Raw genomic sequence first — 19,157 nt, 5'->3', positions numbered from 1 at the left:
CGTATTCTAAGTAAATATCTTTTTGCATCACGTTACTGTGTAAATTCTAGGTAGGTGACATTGATTTTATTCATTATATATCGTTACAAGATGCAAATGAAATATACATGCATGAGGGTTGCGAATTCTCTACAGTTGCCTAAGCCTTAAATACTAGTCTACGTAGAGTACCTATTAGTATTTTATAGTGGTTGCGGTGATTCGTATGTAGAAAGATTTTTTTTTAAAATAAAATAAGTTTTTTATCACGGAGGTAGCAATTTATAGAATAATTATTTAGTATGTTTAGCCGGCGAAGTCAATACGATAATGACTTGATCAACAAACTTATGATAATTAGTTTATGAGCGCGTCGATAAGTGCTACAGAGTCTCGGACATAAAACATTCATAACGTAATGATGTTTAAAATAATAAGTGAATAGTAAGGATCACTAATTCAGTGAGTTCGGTAGTAATCGTCATCAGAGATGTTCATTTAAATTTGCTTTCCTCGACTGTTGCAACTATAAACTGATTGATCAGTACTGTTATCGGGTTTTATGACGTTCATAATATACTTTATCTTATATCTATAGGTAATTACCTCGCTGTATTATTAGGGAGTTCGTTTCATAACGCACGTCCGCAGAGCTAGATGTTATTCTAATACTGTAATGTTTATTGTGATGTAAATAATGTGAGTGTCAAGTTTAGTGCTTAAACTAGTAACACCTACCAGGATTTGTGTATATGTGCTGCAATGAATGAGAAAAGACAACGGCCGCGGCCGCGGCGTCGTGACGAATTATTTGAAAAGCGTCAGGACTTGCTGCTCGCCTGGAGTGACGGTGAGTCATGTGATTCGCAAGATTATTGCGTGCGACGCTTTGAATGAAACTAATTGCAGTTTAAAGTATTTCAGGGAATCCCAAATACCCCCTTTTGTAAACGTACGCGAAAAAATAAATTAATTATGTATTAAGATTTAAAATTGTAGCTAAACAAATTAAACATATCAAATCGCATTTTAACTTTTGTGTCAGTAGCAAAAATCGTTGTTTCTTTCCTTAAAAAACTTCATGGGGCTTAAATTAATTTAGATAAAGAAAAAAATATATTTCGATTAAAGATGTAGAAGCGTTTTAAAGTTTTAGATGTGTTTGGCTACTTTTATGGCAGGCTGTATGTCAAAACTTATAATTACTTTTTCGTTAATTTTAATAAAATATTTATGAAATGTAACCATTATACAAGGTGTAATGGGCACGCTGCTGAAACGAGCTCGCGTGTGACTCGCGCGTGACTATTGTCCCCAAGTGTCAACTGATTTATTTTATTAGCGTTACATGGCATTATTAAAAATCAAATGAGTATGTTATTATTTTTACTTATTAAGTATTGTATTGTAACTAGTTTGATCAGTCTCCAGGCCCTTCAGTTCGCATACCTATGAGCCTATGAGCTATTCCGGTTTGTCAACAACTGTCAGAATATTTTATTTTCGAATTGATTCATCAGAGAAACCAAGTATGGCCGTTTTAAATCCGATTGTATGTCCACATCTGTGTTTTATTATACTAAGGACGCGTTAGGTAGATCCTCTATATTTCAGACTGCGGTATAAGCGATAAGTATATTATGAAAAAAGTTTGCATCCTAACTCAAACGTATAGTTTGGTGACCTTTAACTCCCAAGTTGTTTTTGTCCTATTAGATCATTAACGTTCAAGGTAAACATGACATTCTCGAACAAATTTAAGAGCAATCGATTTCGGAACGATATTTTCACGGTGTCAGCTAAACTGACGTTGAATACCTAGGCTCACCCTGCGACCTTCGTCGTAAGGAGAGGAGAGGAACAATGGAAGGTTTCAGTCTATCAGTCGGTTTCGACTAGTGTAATTAATGGTTAAATGTAAGTACAGTAACCATTTAGTATAAGGTAATTTTTTTCGAGGGAAGCGTTATTATTTTATCTATTAACATGATAATAGTGGATATATTGTTGATTTTGTACTTTGTGTCATCACTACGGTACCATAAAACATGTTAACCCTTCGGTATATTTTAAATACATTTAGTGTCCTGCAAGAACCTCAGAATAGGCCATATTGTGATGAATAATTTCCAGTTTCAATTGGACGATTTCGGTTCGAACCAAGGCTCGGAACATACTTCGTTGAATGTGGGTGTTGCTGACCTTTAAAGAATGGATTGTGGGTCTTGGTGTATTGGTCTTTGGCAATAGCACTTTGCATGAAAGGGAAAAGTAAGTCTGTTGCTTTAGAACGGTTTACTGTAAGGCAGTAGTACCACGTGGGTCAAACAGAGTATTTTACTCATTTTAGTTCTTTACTTGTATCAAATATTAACGTCATATAAATTCTAACACCCAAAGAATAAAGTCCGGTAAAAAATCTGTAAGTTGTAAGCCTTTGAATTTTGCTAGAAGCGGTAATTGTCAAAAAATGAGAAAAACAATACGCGCACGTTTAATCATCGGGAATTACGCTGCGTGCGATAGAAAGAGAAGACGCGATAACCCTACTACGCGCTTTCTTCTGCACATTGCAATACTTGAAATATTAATTATTGTCTCATTTCATAACCAATTTTAATACAGTTTTCACAGAAAGGCTTCTTATTTATACTATTTGCTGTTACATATATAGTAATATACAAAACCAAACATAGGAAAATGCCTTATTGTAGACGATGTATCTAGTCCTAATATAAAGCTACAACAGTTAGTTCCTCCCAGATATCAAGTTGCTTACCTTCTGATTTTCTGTGGTGTAATGATGCAATATATTATGCCTAGAAACAGTAAACTTTTTAAAGGTTTATATTATGAATTTTATAATTATTTATTGAGCAAACAATGGATAAATAAATGAGTTTCTTAGAATAAATTAAAATTTGTAATATTGCAATTTCGTACACATTTTATCGTGATTGTATAAAATTTTAATTAAACCTTTTAAATAAAAGCTAATGGTCACTTACGAAAATAACGAACTGAAAAATATTAAACAAGAAAATATTGTCGACGTCAATAATAATTATAACTGCGGTCGCATGCCGCAGTAATGACGAACAATAAAGTTGTTCCCTTACTTGTTCTCACGTTAGCTGTTATGATAAATGTAACACTATTAGCAGGCTGCTTGTGACATACTTGCTGAAATATAAACGCAATACTCTGCTATTGGGCTGTGCTTGCGAACTGTCATTCGAGAGTTGAGTGCAGGATGGATACCTACGTGACGGTACACTATGGCATAACGTTAAGCTTAGGGTTGCCAACACTTCTCCGGTGAAATATAGTTTTTTTTTAAATAAGTAACACACTTAAAAATTAATTGTATTTTATGGAAAAAACAAAGAATTGAAAAATATAAATTTGTTACTAATTTATTTCTATAAAAGTTTGGATACACGCTACGATAAAACATAGTGTAATGGAACGTTCGTATATTTTTAAAATGAAGGATTTGTTTGTTAGGTTATAGGTGTTGAATATATAGTATTTTTGCGTACTAAGTATATATTTTTTCAACAGTATATAGCACGCTGACCTATAATATAGTACAATACTATATATTATACTATGGTTGGCAACCCTACATTAACATTCCGTATGAAATATTACACACCATAAAAATTCACTACTGCCCCATCTCACAATATCCATTAAATTGGAATGGGTTTTTATTTTATTTAGAGTACGTATGTATAGTGATAAATGTTTAGTTAGTTATTTTTTATGTGGGATGAAGCATGCTCGTTGTGAAAATATTTAAGATTACGGTGCAGCGATAAACATATTTAAATCTAAATTATAACACAAGTAAAGAATAAAGTTTTTAGTAGAAACATTTGAAAATAATAGGGATAAAAAATTTTAGGGTGTTTTTTTTTATTATGAATCGCAATAGAGTACACGTTTCTTCTATTCCGTCTCTTGGTGAGATGGTATTCCATACTAATACAATATTTTTTGCTAACACAGTCTTATGAACTCGGTAAAAATAAGAATTACATGCACACACCATATTCTAACTAAATCATTTGCATCGTGTGGCATACATTGAGATATTGTGATAATTACACACGTTCACGTGAGGCTTGGTTGAACACCAGACTGTATTTGTATGCGAACTGTTATTGCGCCACATTTAACCCTCCCGTACACATTGCAAAAATTCGTTTAATAACATTTCTTACCCTCGCCGGAGACGGTCGGACCTTTCGCATCCCCTCAAAGTACAAAATATCGTACTGCGCGGCACCACGTCGCGCCGCGCCGTCGCGGTTAGGCTAGTAGAGTCGCTGACATTTTTAACAATAGAGTATTCTTTATTGAATAGTACATTGTATTTAGCGTATTACCGAATATTACTAAATACAGATAAATAGTACAGTATACATAAGAAGAAGATTAATTAAAAAAGTGATGTATCAGACAAAAGTGACTTCTGTAATAAGTGCAACAAAAGACATCGAAAGAGGCGATTATCCGAAAAAATAAAAGAATCCTCAATTTATAAAAAATGATGACAGTTTTATACGGATCATTTTTTTATCTGGTAAATGACCTTTCAGACCAACTCCTTATGTTAACGGCGCTAGTTGCATTTCACCTTTATATGGTAGTGAACATAAATATAGTACAAAACACGTTGAGAATTTTTGCATTGTGCGGTCAAATTAAATTGTTCGCATACGAATGCATGTTTCGTGTGCGAGTCTGCAGTACCCTATGGCACGAGACGCACACAATGTCGTGTAGAGAATTCCCGGAGTGCATGCCCCTCGGATGGCGCGGTCAGCCACCGCGCCGGGAGAGGAGGGTGATATCGATTCTGTCTGCTGCCTCCGCACTAAATACGGAATGTAGACGGCAGACAGTGTTTGCAACGCACCCACTACTCCCCCTCTACAAGCTCAAACACTGCATTGCGTCCTGTTTTGCCGAGTTTTAAAACAATTTTTGACATTTGCATACTTATTATTATTAACAAAGCGTTTAAATCTTCGTATAATTTTTTTTTCTATAATCGAAATATATTGATGTTTTTGTTTTTGTTCGCAGAGGTGTGCAATAGCGAGGAGGTGCCCGAGGTAGAGATAGTTAGTCTCTTACAAGAACATATACCAAAATATCGCCTTAGAGCAGACAGCCTCACACAATTTGGAGGTAATATAGAACCACTGTTAACCTTGATTCGTTACTTTATGAAGCATAGATAAATAATTATCTGACACCGATGAATAGACATTTAATGTCGTCACGCTTTAAGCATAGCTTGCACTAGAGCTTTATACGCTGTCCGATCTTCTGCTTTATCCATTTAAATTTATTCCTCCTATTTGTGATCATAGGATTTGTACTTTCCAATCAGCGTTGTCTCCTCTTTTTTGTGTGTGCAAAGTGGGTGTACGACATATCTACCATGTTATATGTATGTCTCTATATTAAGTATCAAATTTTGTTAATAATTTTTAATAATTATTACACTTCAAATATTATAGTTTCATTACATTTTCACACTTGTCCTAAAAAAAATAGGTTGTTACTTGAAATATTATTGAAAAACACAATTTTCTCAAGTGAACCAATATTTTTAATTTCTCTTGGCCTATAAATGAATGACCCTTTTTTGCAGTGGATACAAAATTGAAAAAGTAATCGATATAACACATAGGAACCTCAGTTGTGGTAATTTTCTCGTACAGTGTTGAATCTAAACGACCATCCAGATTGGTTGATGTGTGGATTTTTTTCGTCCTGACCGTTTACATAAGTATCTTATAATTGCCAGCATTGGCTCTTTAGGATTAAGCTATGTAAACAATCGAGCCTGAATTTCAGTATGCGTTTGAAAAGCTTTTTTGTGCGGCATGTTACCTTTTAGCCACTGCAATCGTGTATGTAAAGCTATCCTTCCCCTTGTATAAAATAGTTTTACACCTTAACTGCCTGAGGTCGATTCTTTGTATGAACGTTTGTTTGTGGTTAAATAGATTGCGGTATTTTCAAACTGCCTAATATTATGCATGTATGTATTTACAACTTTTATCATTACTAGTGATTCATGATCAAAAGATAAGATATAAATCTGGTCAAAGTTAATTAATATTGGTAAAAGTCAATTTGAAAATATTTTATTCATTGTAGCACCGTAATGATTGATTTCAAATTAACTTGAGTAAAAGTTGTTTAAAATGTCAAGTTACATTATTTTGTTTATCATTCGCATGGATGCAATTTAAACGCACTTTCTAATTGTTACATATTAATAAACCCGCGGCATGTGTTATCTAATATAAATCGAGACACGTGAGTTGTCCGCTTATTGGCACTTTGTCAACTGTTTATATAATCGTTTATTGGCTTATGAAGAATTTGCAAAAGTTCAAGTAAGGTGAAGTCTATATTTGTTGTTCCGTCCTAGTAAGTGTGCGAGGCGAGGCTTCCGGCGCCGGCGCCGTCCGTAAACGCTATAAATAATGGTGTCTCATCGGTCGAGTGGCGACTCATCGCTCACTGGCCAGCATGCGTCCTGGCCGGTCTGAAGCGTGCCATCTTGCAATTGTATATGCCGCACTACTGCAACTCTTCAGCAAAGTCTGGCAAGTTGTGGCTTATTAAATAACAAACACCTTTTTAAAAATCATTGTAAAAAGAGGTTACATAGACTACAGAGTAGGGACCTTAAGCAGATCTCGTATGGCAGCTAACCTGCCATTACAGACTAAAGTGTACATAGACGTAAATTATTTATTGTAGTGTATGTTTAAAGTTTCGGTATTTATTTATATTTTAGCTAGTGAGTGTAAAAATCCTAAAAATGTATAGGCCATATGGATATACCATATGGATGTATTACAGCCAATACATTAACATACCTCCAACGAAGAATACCATTACCGCGTACACCTACAGCATAGACTTTATTGCTGTCCGATCTAAAATTATTTTCTAACGGTATATTATGAACGAATCTGCGTGTCATCGCTGTGGTAATTCCTGATTTGCAAGCAATTTGTATTCTACGCTGCAATAGATTTCTCATCTATCAAGTTGAGACTAAAATGGCTGGAGGGGAATGAATGATCTATGCAGTAAATCTCCAGTGTTCCGTTACAATGCTATGTACATATGTGTGTGTATTACTATTGTTTAAAGCTACTGTAATTTGATTTTTCTATTTAGCGACATATTTTTGCTCGGTGGCAATTTTTGTAGACTACACTGCTTTGTGCTTTGTTTAATAAAAATAAACCTTTAGTAAATCCAAAAGTTTAATTATTAAAATCTTTTACACAAAATACTGAATATAATAATAAATATAAGAAATCTGTCACTAGAAATATACCCTTGTAGTTTACTATGTGTTATATTGAAAATAAAATACATCTAAATGAAATACATCTGACTATATTGAAAACTCAAATAATATTCGTGCTCCGAGTTGAAATTTTAGTCCTATTACGCCTGCTAGATAGCCGGCCACACATTTGTGGTTATTGTCTTAAATGTATTATATGATTAAATTAACTCGCACTGTCGTATTCCTTGCCATTTATGTGCTATTGAAACAGCCCGTAACTGGTTGGGAAGCGGCCCGGAGAATAATGATTATGTTGTATGATTCAACGCTCCCGTGACGTCAATAGCGTAACAGTTGAATTCGTGGCCTCTTTTATAAATTAGCTCTGTTGGCGAGTATTATTTAAAAACTTGTAATTGTTGACGGTTTGTAACATTTTTACAGGGTTTGAATGTTAACGTCATGTACGTTTTTAAGGCCCCGGCTTGGTTTCCTTTACTTACTAAGCCTTTAACGTTACTTTGTAATGATTTTTCTACATTTCTGCACATATGCTACATAGTAACACATAGTTTTCTTACATAATATATATGTAATATTTACAGTCAACGATGAATTTGGAAAAATTCTTTAAAAGGAATATTGTATTCTTGGTGTTACAATTAAAATCGATACCAAAATATGTATGGATGAATATTTTGTGCATATAAAGAATATGTTTATTATTTTCAGGTTACGAGAATCAAGATTGGTTTATACCGTCGCCGGCTTTGAAAGTCAGCGACGCAGACCTCGCCCTCACACCTGACCAGATCAGGGAAACGCTCAATTATTTCCGTGAGTATAGTCTACTTTATAATAATTATTATAGCATAATTATGTCACAGAAATAAAACAAATTACAATATAACGAATAGCAGGATATACATGGGTTTAGTTATAAATATTTTCGAGAGAAAAAGTACGTATAGCAGATATTTTTGTTGTAGAACGAATAATCTTGATTCCGCATTTTGTACTGCTGTGCCTCCTTACTTATTAAAAAAAAAAACAGCTTGTCAGTCGTTATATCTACCTGCTCTAAAAACATTTAATGTAAATAAGAAAGTGACAAAATGTTATTAGTTGCAACGTGGTTATAATTTCAAATAATGGAATTATGAATTATTATGTCCACGTTAGAATACGGTTATAGAATATAACACAAACAATAAAACCTTGTAATATTATCCAGTTTTCATGTAGGAAGCAATTATTTATGCAAATAAATATATTTTAGCGTACCTCTTAACGTTTTCTGCGTTTTGGTATACTTGTAAATTGCTGCAATAGGTTTGTGCATTGTATTATTTATTACGATTTTTATGATACATATAAAAATAAGAACATAGTATATTTAAGTATACACAAAGCTCTCTTTGTTAATTATGTTAAATATTCTTGGACACTAACATAGATGTCGATCAAATAAGCTGTATTGATTTATAGTCAGCTATTTGAGATATTTCCTAACTCATTTACTAGTATGCTACATTGTACAACATACTACATAATATTGCCGCAAAAGCCATTTTGCTTGTGTGAAAAAAAAATCTTGCCCATTTCCGTGTAGTACAATAGTTTTTTTTGTTTAAGGCTCAGAAAAGAACCTTGTTTTATAATACAAAAGTATTGTTATTCCAATGAATGACTGTAGAAAATGAATTCCTCTGAACTGTAATATTTAAATTATGCTTGGCTAATTGATGTTCACATGCTTTGAAACATATTGGTGTTTCAATGATTGTTATTTGGTTAAATTATAAAGTATTGTATTCTGTATAAAATAGTTGGGCGTGGTTGTCATTTATGGACAAGTTCGATACTTTTTTTGGTATGTAACAATTTTTTTTTGTACCCTTTACAACGACTAATATGAATTCTGTCTACATTACACACGGGACGAATGTTTTCGGATTCAGAGGTAAAAAAATATTATCGTATGAAACCATTGAAATTTTACACTCTAAATGATTTTATTTTTGTTTTATTCTGTGCCCTCACTGTATAAAATATTGACAAATAATAATAAATACTATAATTACAATTAACAGCACGTGCAATGTTCTGTGCATTGTAATTATTTATGTCAATCAGCAAGCGTTATTATTATGTCATGACGGTCGCCAAACTATGCTGCGTGCCTAAATGCTTCTCGCACACTCCATTTTAAGAAGCCAATATCATAGGAGGAAGAAAGCACTCTTCCAATGCCAAGTGCATCAGTAAGGTAAGAACGTGCGAAGTATTGGATCAACAAGTCAGTATAGCTACTTTTATTAGAGATGAGATTGAGCGGTGAGTTTGGGAAGTGGTTAAAAGTACTGCAGTTAGGATAATATCTATAGTAGATTGATTGCTTAAGCTGGTATGCCGCAGTGGCGATGAAGAAGATTTTCTGAAAAGGGACCCGACACAACTTAAAGGTATTAATAATATGCATAAATGCAGCCTGGAAATAATCATTAATCAGATTATAGATAAATTACGAAAGCGAAGCCGGTAGGAATCGGGTTTTATGGAGCATTCGCTACTGATATACTCATAGGACTTGCTGACACGGGTCCTACGCAGCTGTACCGGTTCTGAATCACATTTGCAGTACTTATTAGGAGATTGCGAGACACTGCATTTAACGGCATTAATTCGGTATTTCTGGTTAGCCATAGACCTGGAGATTTTAGGGGACGTCTATGTTCAACAGTGGGCTTCATGTGGCTAATAATGATTATGATGAATGTGGTATTTGGCAGAATCGTTCGATAGATGCGAATAATATCCCACGCCTTGTCGTGCGCTTTGCACGGATGGTAAAGCAAACGGAAAGCGAATCACTAGTCAATAATGATCTCCGCATAGTGACTAAGTGTGCCGAGTAAGGCATACTGAGTTCTTGTTTTATTTAATAGTTTCGGTGTTTTGTGTGATTTTGTTTGGGATTATACAGTCCAAAACTCTCGTGTTATAAGAATTATTATCTCGATGCTTCAAAGTTTTATCTTGGGTATAACATGACTCATGTGTCATAAATAAGGAAATGCTAGAGGTCTTAATAGATTTTTCGATGATATTTTATAATACACATGTAACTTGGGAAAGTCAAGGAAGGACATAAGAGGTTGTTAGTTGTTAGTTGTACCGGCCCAGCGTCTTCAGTCTCAGCAGTCCGTTCACCTCCAAATCAAGCTGTTAGAGTAAATAGCACAGTATTTTTCAAATAATTTGTATTTGGTAGAAATATTTTCCGATTTTCTTTAACTACCTACCGACAAGGAGATAAATTAGTATTTCTTCTTATAAATAATACTTACATAGTCTAAGATTTTAGGATTGGTCTCAATATTTTATGGTTGATATTAGTCTCGTTTCGATTCTATACGTTCGTTTTCGTTTATCAGAATTTATGCGCCATTTATCTTGCCATCAAAGATTTGCTCTCATTATGACACACTTTGCACAAGAAAGGCGAACAATAGCTATGTACATTGCGATAAGAAGGTGAAAATAACTAACATTTACGTGGGAAGGTTCGGATAGCGTACGTATTTAGAAGTGAATTGTATAGTTATTTAATAGCTATGTTACAAACATAAGTATAAATTATAATATTTTTAAATGAATTTCGGAGATAAGAGAAGGGCAACGAAAGAAGCCGGTATATTATGGTTTTCAACTTTCTACTATATTTAATATTGTGCTATAATATTAGTTTTAAATTATAAAATGTTTGGATTGCGTGTAAATTTACAAGGAAATGCAATAAATTATCAACTGATCCATTACACCTGAGAAAACTGCAGAGTTATTGCATTTTTTTCTTATAGTGGTGGTATAAGTGCGGTCGTATTGTTTGTACAGTTGTCGTATTCGTCTGTCTGCCGATGCCGGTCCGCTGTCGGTAATCGACGTGCCAGTCGTGTCCGCGGCACGGCATTGCGCTTGCGCGATTTTAGAAGCGTGCCATTACCAGTGCCGGTCGCGCCGGTAGCCACGAGGCACGCGTGCTCCTTCTTCGCCGGTTGCCGTTCCACGATCAATACGCGACACCGAAAACCGACGTGCGCCGCACGCTGTGCGCAACGCGCAACACACGCCTCGAGACGCTCTAAACATAGAGTGCTGGTGTACCGCTGCACCGACTGTTATAACTTACCGATCCACGTTACACGTGCCCTTATCCTGCTCTTAGCAATACCAGTTCGTAGTGTCCGCTGATGCCGTTCATCTCGATATCTGTAAAAATCGATTAAGTGATTTTAATATTTAACATTACATATGGGAGTGCAACACCCCGCCCACATACGGACGTGATATAATACCTCTTAAAATTTTATACTTTTGCAAATCGCGACATAACATGCATTTTCATTCATTTATTTAACGTTGATCGGATGGCATTTGTTTTTTTGTTGAGTTCATTTTCAAAACGTAAAGTTGATTGTCGCCGTGGCATCGATCGGGGGCGGTCCGGGAGTCGGGGAGACGCGAAGTACCAGCGGCTGGGCGTCGCACCGCGCAACAGCTGTGAGCCAGATCTGTTATCTTGACCGTGAGAGGATGATTATTTTGCTCATTGTTGTCTGTGTAGTAGTACCATATATTTTTTTTCATAAATGATATAATTTCATTTTTATTTGCACTATTATTTCGATATAGGGTTTTATGTCCCCAGAACCAGAAAAAATCGGCAGTTACGGGAATTCCTTTGAACCAGGAGAATCGAGATAAATTTATAAAATACTTAATACATAGATTATTTTTTATTGCAGAATTTTACTGTAATTACATATTATCTGTAATTTTCACATTAATTTTAGTAACTTCGATATATAATTTTTTTTTTAAAACCGCACGTATACCTTATATTATCGTGTGTAACATAATGACCGATTTATTTAATTACGTATTTAATTTATTTATTAATAATTTTCAATGAAATTTTTGAGACTGCATTATTATCCCAAGGGCGAGACAGTTTGAATTGTCCAGAAATGAGAACCTAAGAAAACCCTATTTCGAAATGTAAAACAACAATTTAAACTTTAAGCAGATACAACGTTCTTGATTCATCCCCATTAACAAATTCTATATTTTATATGTAAATGCAATAGCCATTTTGATTAATGTAGGCTTATATTTTAATAATAATACTTATATAAACCAATTTGATTCATTTAAATATTTGCTATAATATTGTCATTATAAAATGTATTATATTTGCTTTATAACTTTTAAAAAGTAGTTATTCTTGAATTATTGTAATCAACTAAAATAGATTGTATCTAATAAAAAAAAACTCGTTGCTGTGAAACACCGGTGTTGCTATAGAGTATAGTCTTTTAATTTAAACGAGGCATTATGTCGACTTTTTTGTATTCTTTTTATATTTAAGATTTAAGAGAACAAGCCACATTTGAGCATCGGCGTATATTTTATGGAGTGTTTTTAACTTGTTTACCTTTAAATTGATGTGAATATAACTTGAACGCGGCCAACACCGAGCGAGCTGCGGCATACATCAACGAGAGAACGTACATTAATTATAAATACATGCAATATCTTATCCTTTACAAATTTATAGCCGAGAAGTGGTCAGGGGTGAAACTCGACTCGGATGTCGCTTCCTTCCGCAGTTTTTTATTTGTCTGACATTACCGACAACGAGCACTTTTTGTTGATTAAGTGTAGTATTTGTGTTGCACCTGCTCGTTGGTTTTTGATTGTCATTGCTTGTTTTTATTTAGTAGCTTGTAGAAAGAGACGCACTTCTCTCTTTGCATCGATTTTTTTATTATTGTTTTTGAATAAATACACCTACCAGTTTTGCAACTTAAACGGGCTCCACGCACTGATGTTATTAGGGTTCTCATACCAAGACCCTAAACAATTATTTAAAGATCGCAAACACTCTTATTTGTAGTCATAAGTTTTGTTTTTAATTAAAAATACTTAAATCAACATTTTCAAAAACTATAATAATACGGGAATCAGTAAATGCATGCGCAACATGCCATTTAGTAGTTACTACATTGAACATTGCAGTACTTTCTTAGCAATGCCTGCGATAATAACTGATGTGCACACTTGCGCAAGGAAGTAGAAAAACTATAGCTATTATGAATGTTGTAAGCACTAAGCAATTTGATGTATTGAAACTCAGAGCGTCATTGTGTTGAAGAAAAACGACATTAAGGAACTATCATTAAACATCCTACTAAATTATTAAATAATAAGCATTTTTTATAGCTTTCTTTATATTTATTTGGTCTTGTAAAATATATCTAAGAATCTGTTTTAAAGACGTATGTTCTGACTATATTAAAAAGACTGAGGCGTATTAAATCGTATGAAATAGGCATTTAGTATACAAATAGGTAAAAAAATACTTAAATGGAGCATTTATCAAAAAGGCAATTGATTACGACCTGCTATGAATGGGTCCTTCGTGCGTCGCGAGGTTCGACTAGTGACTACTAAGGAATATTTATTGTAACATAGAATTACTTTTATACATTGTATAGTAAAATTTTACCGCAGTGCACCGCATTCTGTTCACATAGTGGCAAACAGGTGAATATTTAATATAGACGCTGCGCCAACGCAATACAGCTTCCAATAAATGATAGCAAACTACAGTAACGCTTCATTACTAGCATTTAATTATACGGAAACGAACGGTAACTGTTGCATAAAAGTGTTATTTCTCGTAGATTGTTTCAATCTACTCAGCGCACTACCTGTTCCCGTAATGGGCGATGTTGATTAAGTGTCAAGAATATTATGTATTGCTTTAACTCACCTTGAAATAATTATCTACTTGCGAAAACTCCCCTTGCGAATTGGCGGCTGTTGAAAGCTATCGATTTTCTGTCTGGCATGGGGAGTGTTTTGAAGCGTTAATCTGAATAGGGTTGGGAGTAATTAAAGAAGGGTGCGCCACGGAGTAGACATGCACGTCGGCTGGGGTTGTTGCTTAGGGGGCGGTGTAATGGGAAATAATCAGGGCCCTTATTCTGTATGACAGTGTAAACGCGTAACGCGGCTGTGTCATGTTATCTTCGGGAAATGTGCTTACAATTGTATTCTGTATGCCGAATCCTATATTCCTAAACGTGACGCGTTGCGTTACGTGCTTGTTACGCACTATCAAAGTAACGTGTGGCATAGAGAATAAGGGCCCAGAGTTCATAAATACCTTACCATGTATTTTTGATATCTAGAAATTGTTAGGCTTTCAAATGCATTATTATTTGAAAGTAGTTTCCAGTCTATAGCGAAGATGTTATTGTTTTCCTTCTTCATCGTAAAGTCACCTTAAGGTAAATTTGAAGGATTTAGCGTTTCAATGATAATTTCAATGCACACGATAAATGGTGGCATTTCGATGAATAAAAACAAAAGTCATCACACCTTTAATCGGACAATAATTATTCATCAATATTATTTGTCTATAAACGACGTAATTTAATATTCTGACGTGTTTTAATGACATCAAAAATATCATGTATTTTCCCGTTCGTTTTCAATGTCGATACGAACATAGTGAGTTCACCCCTGACCTTATAGATATCTAAGAAACACGGCACTTGAATGAGCAGATAGTATTCTAACTAATCATAAGTTAATATTGTAATCATATTTATTTTAAAAATACATTTTCTTCATGAAATACATACAATGGATATATATACGATGAAAATAACTGAATTTATATATATTCAGTTATTTTCATCGTAACGAACTTGTGTGTTCAGCTATTAATAGCTGTATTGTATAATATTAGGCATTTTAATGTACATGTGGTCGTAAGGTAAAGCGTTGCAAGCTTAAAATTTATATGAGCAAATATCCCATTAATTAAAAAGAAATAAGCCGGTAATAATTATTATAAAACCAATGAATCACATTAGTCTATTTTCGTTAAGGTTAACCAGAGAAATGAGACGAGGAAGGAGGAAATATTGAAATAAATAAACATAGGCAATTAATGTTATAGGCCTTCAATTTTTGTCTCTTAATTGAATAAATTCTCACTAAATTATAAAATTTTATGTTATTCATTGTCATACTCATTGTATTTCTTCTCAGACAATTTATATTATTGTGTTATTTTATTTATAACATTTGGCATTTTCGTTGTACTCTTTTATCGAGGTATACAGTTAGGCCTTGGTGTCATAGATGCTTAAATGTTGAAATAAAAAATTATCAGCTTAGGAAGAATTACGAAACTGATAAAACTTGAATTACTGCAAATTTGGTTTTCAAAATTTATAATTTCTTATTTCGGCTTTGTTTTTGAGTCATAAATATGATATAATACACTAAAATGTCGGAAATTTCAGCGTTGTTTATTTTGGTATTGCTGGGGATTAAGATTTAACGAGGTTCGAGCCATCCAGTTTATGTAATGACTTGTACTTATATACTAATTTAAAGCCGGCAAGTGAAAGGTCTGTAACAAGATTAGCTAGTCGCGACGTATAATACAACATGAACGTTTAAATTAATGTGCATAATATAGTTAAATGATGAAGCGCGCAGATACTTTAGAATACAATGTGGTGTAATATTAGTTATTGGTGTGATATCGTGTAAGGAGGACGTGGTCGCGTCCGGCGGCGCGCGGTCGGTGCGCGCCTTGTGCGGGTTTGTTCCGAAACCGTTCGTATGTGTCGTGATAGCGCAATTCGCGTGCTCGCTCGGTACTGCAGACGCCTGCACTTGAACGTGAAAGTTTGTTTCCACTGGCCTCAAACACTAGAACCGTTACTAAAAGAAATCATGTTTTATGACAAACGTTGTGTACGTTTCAGTGCTTAAATTACATTTGACAGTGACATTGTGAATAATTGTTTTGGACCCCTCATTCGGTGTATGAGTATGGTGGCGTGGTAAAGCCGCACTTGTTCGTTCACATTGTATAGCTGTTACATTCCGTGCCGGATATTTATATCGTATCTCATGATTACGTTGCAATATAACGCATTGTTTCATTCACTTGAAGCTTGTAGGAGTAAAACCAAATATTTCGATACGATCTAGTACTGTGCCTGTACATATTTAATTTCGTGGTCCGTGCGTACAGGGCCGAACATTACGTCATGTCTCGGCTATGTAACCCACTTTCGTTTATTAAAAGGTCTGTATAATTATTTGTAGACATGATAACAAAATTATAACCTATATTAATGTGTATTTTCATTAGCCTACATTGAAAGAAAGTGAAATATGAATTTTGTTCTTAAAGTATACATTTCTCCTATTTAAATACACTTTAATGTTCTAAAATGAATATCTACTACTTATTTAGCATCTATCTACCTATTATAAAAATTCTCGCTAAGTACCCACCCTCGTTAAAAACGTGATAATGTTTGAGTCAACTACGTTCGTGACAATCGACTAACTTCGAGAGTGATAAAATTTATTATAAGTATTATAAACTAACTTATATTATTATCTGCTGCTTACTTATCTGATATACCTACCTACATGGTTTTAAATCTTAAAACTGACTAAATTCTTTACGGCAGAAGTGTATAAAAAACTTGAGGAAAACATTTATTTAACAGGGTGTGTACTTACACTATATACACTGCAGAAATTACAAGGCCCCGGCCGTCAAACTGACCATGGCCATAAAATGACAATGTTGCGGTTGATTACATATCAACGCATGACGTTATTTCAATGGCATTTTGCAGTATTTTATCGATAAGGTTCCGCTAAATCAAAAAATATTGGTAGGCCATTAACCTAGTCTAGTAATTTAACCTATTCTGAGTATTGATACGCTATAATCATGACTATTAACCTTCGGTTACTGTACACAATACCAACATGACAGGTAGTGAAAAATCACACTGCAGTTCGGTTTCGTACGGCCCAAGTGAGGTATTAACGTCAGCCGGTGAATCACGTGCCGTGCGACCTTGGGTATTCGTGTTTCGAGTGTCTGGTCGTGTTTGACATCACACGCGGGTCTTGGTCCACAGTTCACGAACTGCTAGCCCTACGGCTATGACGCCTGGGGACTCAATAGTAGACAAAGTACTGAGCTTATTTTCCCCTACATATTTGTTGGTTTTTGCAGGTGTTTCCTACATTAGATGATAGTGATTATATGCAGATATTGATATTTTTTAAAAAACGCTTGAAAAATCCTATATATCACCCCACTGCATAGACTATTAATTCCTTTCTTTATTTAAAATCTATTGAATACCTCATTCAGTAAAACAACACATGTATTTGCATAAACACTATGACACAAAAATAAAAAATAAAAGGAATGAAAAATAAATACACTTATAGTAAAAGTAATCGCTTCCGTTTTAGACTCAGTCAGTATAGGTCCATCGAGACTGATTATGAGGTTAGGAATATTAGGGAAAAATACGGAAAAGTCACACCCCGCTTAAGCTCTTCGCGGCCTTCGAAAGTAACATTTCTGAAGATGCATAAAGGTATTTTGAATTAAAAATTATACAATAACGTTAGTCATTGCCACTACCCAGAGCCGGAACGCGGATTCACCCAAGAAGTTGCGTATACCTTTATAAAATCAGGCTCATATTTTCTTAGGTCTAAACGAGTCGATGTAACGGTATTGCACGTATCGTCTAGTGTACTTCAGATACCCGTATCCGCCTTCGAGCTATTTCTTTTCTAATTTATCTGGTTTTTAACATTTTTTCTAATGTGGTTCTATGACGTCCTTTTTTCGTATATTCATGAGCTGCTGTTATTAATACGCCAAATCATATTTATTGACCAAGTCATTATTTTCATTACACTTTGATTTTGAAACATTAAATTCTAGTTTTATTTACACCAAGCATCACTGATTCAAGGTAACAAGGCAATTAACTTAAATTCATTACTTTTTGACATGACCGTGAAAGAGTTGTTCGTCAGAAATATCTAGGTATCGTAATTTAATAAATAGCCCATTGATAGTTGAGATCGTAGCTGTTTTATCATCTATTGTTTAACGGTCATTAGTTTAGTGTTATGTTAATGCTGGAAAATGAATAGGGATTGTGTTCTCTTTCCTACCTATTGTTGTACTTTTTTGCTTATTGTTTGTCTCTATGTTTGGAATCCAGCTAAGTTTAAAACTTGTAAACATCTTATTCATTAAAACCCTAGGCCTAGAGTGATAAGGAATTTTCATCTTACTAGTGTAAACCAGTATAGAACTTATGAGATGCAAATGAAACGTAACGTTATATGGCTGGGTAATATTTTGTAAAAAAATTATCAATAACCTATAAGTAGAAAAAGGTTTGAGTTTTTATGGTTTTCGAGATTTCATATATAGGCGTATTTATAAATAAATATCACTTAACATTAGATATTTTGTAGTTTTCGATCCGGCATCACTTTTCTAGTATCGCGGAGCCAATTGTATTTTTTAATATTTCATCACCATTGTTATCTTCAATATCACAAAAATCCATAACCAATTTTTTATCTTAATTGATATCCTGACGTTTAAAAATACCTGTCTGTTCAAATATGCAACCCCAATGTACTCTCTTCTTCCAATCTGCCGTATGCTTTTCCACTGAAGCATTTAAGATCTTTTAACCAGATTTACACTTTAAAAGTTTCTCGCACGATAGAAGTGAGAATAAGTCTGAAAATGTTCTTTTGTGATATTGTACCATGCGTTTCTTATACTTTTTTACTTTTAAATACGATAAACGCAATAAAACTTCTGAAAGTGAGAATTCCCGCATATATTCTGAAAAGCAAGAGTTTTAGGCAGTTACGTTTTCACTCCTGTAGTCGT

At 34.2% G+C, this 19,157-nt stretch overlaps 1 protein-coding gene across 1 annotated transcript in view; it reads left to right on the top strand.

Annotated features, from left to right (window-relative positions):
- The first annotated feature begins 702 nt into the window (after positions 1-702).
- LOC115443126 (trafficking kinesin-binding protein milt) overlaps positions 703-19,157 on the top strand; it is a 41,597-nt gene continuing 23,142 nt past the window's right edge. The window contains 3 exon segments of the mRNA XM_037439760.1: positions 703-829; positions 5,077-5,181; positions 8,051-8,155. Of these exon segments, the coding sequence (XP_037295657.1) occupies positions 742-829; positions 5,077-5,181; positions 8,051-8,155 (298 nt within the window). The 5' untranslated portion in view covers positions 703-741.

The sequence above is a fragment of the Manduca sexta genome, chromosome 17 (assembly GCF_014839805.1).
Source record: "Manduca sexta isolate Smith_Timp_Sample1 chromosome 17, JHU_Msex_v1.0, whole genome shotgun sequence".
Taxonomy (NCBI): Eukaryota; Metazoa; Arthropoda; class Insecta; order Lepidoptera; family Sphingidae; genus Manduca; species Manduca sexta.
Note: the sequence above shows the minus strand (reverse complement) of the source record. Positions and strands in the feature narration are given on the sequence as shown.